Source organism: Drosophila serrata, unplaced genomic scaffold, assembly GCF_035046125.1.
Source record: "Drosophila serrata isolate PLE 108 unplaced genomic scaffold, ASM3504612v1 contig_276, whole genome shotgun sequence".
In the NCBI taxonomy this organism is placed as follows: Eukaryota; Metazoa; Arthropoda; class Insecta; order Diptera; family Drosophilidae; genus Drosophila; species Drosophila serrata.
In genome coordinates, this window is record NW_028257174.1 from 128,866 (window position 1) to 133,566 (window position 4,701).

Below are 4,701 nucleotides of genomic sequence, written 5' to 3' on the forward strand. Positions count from 1 at the left end.
TTATTTTTATTATTTATTTTGTTTTGTTTTGTTTCCGTATTATTCATTATTTGATATTAGTTTGTTAATCTTTATTATTTGTTTTCTGGTATAGCATAAGAAGTTTTTGATTTCATTGTGTCATGTTTATGTAATCCATGTAGCACTCACATATCCTTCAAAGTAACCAACCCAAATTGACAGTCACAGTTTGATATATTTATTTATATATGTATATTCATTCACAGCTCCGTTGTGTTCGGGCTGTTCTCGGCCTATGAGTGAATACCAAAAGTTAAGAGTTACGGAAACCTTTCGCCTCCTGGCCATCCTGCCCTGTTCCGCCGTCCAGACACCGCGCACCATCGGCTGCCTTCATCGTCCCAAGTTGATCCGCTTGCGAGGTTTGACACTGATCTATACTGCTTTAATTGGGCATTCATTTGCACTTGCATTTGTCTTTTAAAGCGCACAGCCACGACTGCGAGTTGAAGTTGGGCTCCACTTATCTCATCACCGGCTACTTTGACGGATCGGCCAGCACCTATCAGCTGGAGGCATGCCATCTAAGAAGCGTCTAGGCAGCGAAGGCCGCCGCCACACCAACCGTCGCCGTGCGGTTCAGCTGAGTGAGTTTCTGCGCGGTGACGATGAGCCAACAGGACAGGTTCCTGGCTCACAGGCTGAGTCTCAAAACACCAACGGAAGCTCCATTGGGTAAGCTTTTATTGAACCCTAATATTATTTTAGAGCAATATTATTATTTTATAATTATTCTTTAAATATATTTTCTCGGCACTTGAATTAATGATCATTCTCAACCTCTTCCAAAGCACTGTCCCTTCGAGGGACCTCACTGCTAGTTTCGTTACTGTAAGCCCTATTGTGACACCCGGCACTCCGACTGACAACTCAGAGAGGGACAACCCAGAGAGGGTAAGGAGTGAACCCCACGCACATTCCTCTCCCCAGAATTTCATCTCTTCTTTCTTTTCAGGTGCCCCAGACTCCTCCATCGCTACCACCACCGCCGACACCTATTAGTGCTTGGAAGTTGTCGTCTGACAATAACGATCCTCCGCAAGGCACTTTTAGGGCAGATAACAAGGCATTCCCAGACCTGGGCAAGCAGGTGAAGAAAGTCAAAACTGTGGCCATTCCGGAAACCAACAATCCCACAAGGTCTTGTGATTCATCCAAGGCTCGACGCGATTGCCCAGTTCTGGGAAACTTTTTACCGGAAACACTGCTGCCTGAAGGCACAGATGCTAAAGCTCAAGCTGTGGTCAACTGGCTGAGTTCCGTCCAAACGACTGTTGGCAGCAGTCAGAACAACAAGCCTGCTTCTTATGCTTCACCAAAAAGATACATATTGAAGAGAGCGAGATCCCAGGAGCAGAAAACTCCTGGCTGTTCTTCTCAGCAACAAGTGCTGATGCAGCCAGAGATTACTCCTCATAAACCAGCTTCGACAGCCACGCGAGCTGTTGTTGCAGGTCCGCCGATGGAAAATGGCCCACAAAGTCCTGGAAGTTCCTTTAAAAATAATTTACAACAGAATAGTACAGCAGGGCCCTCAAAGCAGAAGATACCCGACAATCTTTCGGCACGGGAAACAGAACCAATTGTAGAACTTCAGGCTGGCGACGAGGATGTAGTGCCCACACAAGACCAAACTGAAAACGTTGGTGAAAAACATTTTTTCTGGGAAGAAAGCGACGACACTTCGTTGGAGGAGGAAAATGTGGAACAAAAAGCCGAACGGGAGATCGCCGGCGGTCCATTAAACCCGATCAGTCGCTCCTTATTGAATGCCAATGCCCAGGAGTTCCATCCCAGGGCTAGGGAGCGTGAACGGGAGGCGGAGCAGCTGTACCCGGCTGGGGAATCTACTCAGCAGCTTAGTGAATCCAAACTGATGGTGAGTATATTGTACGACAATTTATTTAGGAGCGGAAATGAATTTAACCATTCCATTTTAATTAAACAGCGAAGACGTCGCCTTCAGCGAACTCATCGTAAGATAAAGCGTCGCCGTTTCGGGCGAGGTAACTATGGTCAGATATTTGAGAACCAGGTTTCGGCTCAAGTTCCGCCGTCGCAGCAGTGTCCAATCCCTGCTCAGCGACATGGTGAAGGGCAGCAGCAGGAAGAAAGCCAGATGGCCTCGCCCGCATGCTACTATAGTGCCCCGGCGGCTGATCAGCGCCAGGATCAAGCAGTTACCCAAGGACAAGAACAAGGACAATACCAATACGATGGCAACCAGGTGTATCTATATTATTCCGCTGTGCCAGTTACTTTGACCACTTCTCCAGTTTATGTCACTGTACAAACTACAGCAGCACCAGTTGCGTCCACCTCTCAAAATCCCATTATAATGCAGAATAATGCCGATGCCAGCCAGTCGGTTTTTCGGATGGCCTGCCTCCCATCGACTGGGGTGGGAACGCGGAACCCGCCATCATCGGATATCTCGTCTATCAACCCATTACCTTCCAGTATTTCTGGGGCGAGTCAGCTTACCCATACGCTCAGCTCGTTGGAGAAGAGTTATCTAGATTGCCGTGGTCAACAGTCTATTATCAGCCCGGATTTGTTTTTCAACAGATCCTTATTGGATATGGATATGGAGGAATCCCAGGAGAAGGAAGTGGAGCAAGCGTCTCCCCAACAATGGCAATTGAACTCGCACAAGGAGACGGAGACAGAGACCAGGGACCAGCCACGCCATCAGCAGACCCGCCCCATCGACATAACAGGCGACGTAGGCGTCGTCCCTTCAGCTCGTAGGCCAATATTCCAGTCACCATTCTCCTACGGTGAAGGTTATCCACAGCCCGACCTAAACTGCGTTCCAGCGAACATCAAGAAACTGCACAAAACCGTAACGCATCGGTATTCGGACTACGCCTTCGTCTATGCCCTAAGTGCCCAGTTGGGTCAGGAGTGCGTGCCTATGGACTGCTATGTCTACCTCAAGATGGTCCTCTTGGCCAGCATTGTATCCATAGAACCGGATGAGCTGCGGCCACCCATTTCACTGTGCATCATTTCGACGGACAGCCTAATGGCCAATCGATTGATGAACTGCATTGGCCAGTTGGCTCCGCGTTTCCTGGGACCCCACGAGTACGGGTTGCAGCCAACGATTTCTGGTGGTCAGCTATCGTCGCGTTACACTTGGGTGGTGGCTAGTCCCCTGCTGCTGGCTCAGCAGGGTGTTTACTATGCAGGCGACTGGACACGCCTGTCCAAGGAGCAAGGAGAGCAGATTGAAAAATGCATTGAGAATGGCTCGGTGCCGGTGCCCCAAATCCAGAGCGATCAGGCCCTGGAGGCAGCCGTCTGGATGCATTGGCAGCCGGAGAATTCCACCAATCAGACCTTGGCCTTTGCCAAATTGTGCCCGTAAGCATGAAGAGATTATATATATTAGTCATTTCAGTCTCTACATATATATCGTTCTGTTATTCCAGAATCTTTGGTATGCCCATTTATATGGGTGACGCTGCAGGGAGCAGCAGTGACAGCTTGTGGAACTTTCTGCTGCGGCAGCACTCGAAGAAGGCAGAGTCGGAGGATAGGCAGCCGGATGGCTTGAATATACCAGAGGAGGATATGCGTATGTTGCTGCATTTGTTGCACCAGCGACAGATCACATTCCAGGAAAGTGCCCAGCATATGCTGCAGAAGTACTTTGTGATTTCCAGAAAGGAGCGACCGAGTAAGTAGTAGTATAAGGAATCCAAACCGCAAAATACTTAACGAAATTTCTTTTTTTCCTTCGGGCAACAGCTGTCTTTCACAGTAAAACGTACGTTGTGCTCAAACAGTTTGCTGAATCCTTTGCCAAGCTTGCCCTGCGTCTGGAGGTCCTGGAATCGGATGTTTGCGTGTCCATCTTTCACTGCGAGCACTTTGTCCAGCAAATCTTTGGGGGAACATCACCGCCACCGCCAGCTGTGACTAGTTTCAGCATTATCTCGCATATCGATCCGTACATGAACGAGTTCGTCCGCTGGCTGCTGCAGTATTTGGATCGTTATGAGGACCATGAGCTGGGCATGCACAAAGCCAAGCGCCGGCGCACAGATAGTTGGGAGTTTATTTAAAGAAAAAACTACCTCGCCACAGAAGGCACTGAGTACTTTTTACTCTACTATTCGATTTATATATCGAACTTTTTAGTTTTTGTTTGAAATGAATTTACAGCGCAATTTTTGTTTGTAAACATTTTTTTTATATATCCTATTTCTCTCTTTCTTTTTTTGCAAGAAAAAAAAAAACACTCGAGACTTTGAAAGTAAAATCAGAACGAATTTTTGGTGGATTCCCCAACCTATGATTCCAACGATATAGACTTGGGTCGTATATCGTCTGGCAAATCGTAAATACTAAGAATTTTTGAGGGAAAACAAAAACAAACTATAAATGTATCAATTGAATAAGTTTAGATAAATAAGTGAGGAAAACAATGTATCTTTAAGAACCCTGTCAAAACATGAAATAAATACAAAATGTATACAAAGAAGTAATTACCTATAAGTGACAACAAATAAAATAAAAAGAAACAACTGAAGAACAAAGAAAAAAGACTGCCACACAAAACGTGATACTTGACACATATGTCAATGGTTATATAATATTACCTTTAGCATTTAAATTTAATTTAAATAACAACACACAAACCATTTTCAAATAAAGAATCAAAACATTTGA

The 4,701-nt window shown here is 46.1% G+C and overlaps 1 protein-coding gene across 1 annotated transcript; it reads left to right on the plus strand.

The window, feature by feature from the left end:
* Positions 1–227: 227 nt before the first annotated feature.
* Positions 228–4,590, plus strand: LOC110179717 (meiotic 218). Its single transcript, XM_020947332.2, has 7 exons — positions 228–383; positions 448–696; positions 813–915; positions 977–1,900; positions 1,970–3,390; positions 3,459–3,706; positions 3,778–4,590. Exons 2-7 carry the CDS (start codon positions 539–541, stop codon positions 4,092–4,094), a joined length of 3,171 nt encoding a protein of 1,056 aa, XP_020802991.2. The 5' UTR covers positions 228–383; positions 448–538; the 3' UTR covers positions 4,095–4,590.
* Positions 4,591–4,701: the final 111 nt, after the last annotated feature.

Bases quoted from the DNA above. Each gene is read 5' to 3' on its own strand.
- LOC110179717 (XM_020947332.2), top strand. From the start codon at position 539: ATGCCATCTAAGAAGCGTCTAGGCAGCGAAGGCCGCCGCCACACCAAC. The intron at 1,901-1,969 runs GTGAGTATATTG...TTAATTAAACAG, and splicing joins TTAGTGAATCCAAACTGATG to CGAAGACGTCGCCTTCAGCG. The intron at 3,707-3,777 runs GTAAGTAGTAGT...TTCGGGCAACAG, and splicing joins TTCCAGAAAGGAGCGACCGA to CTGTCTTTCACAGTAAAACG.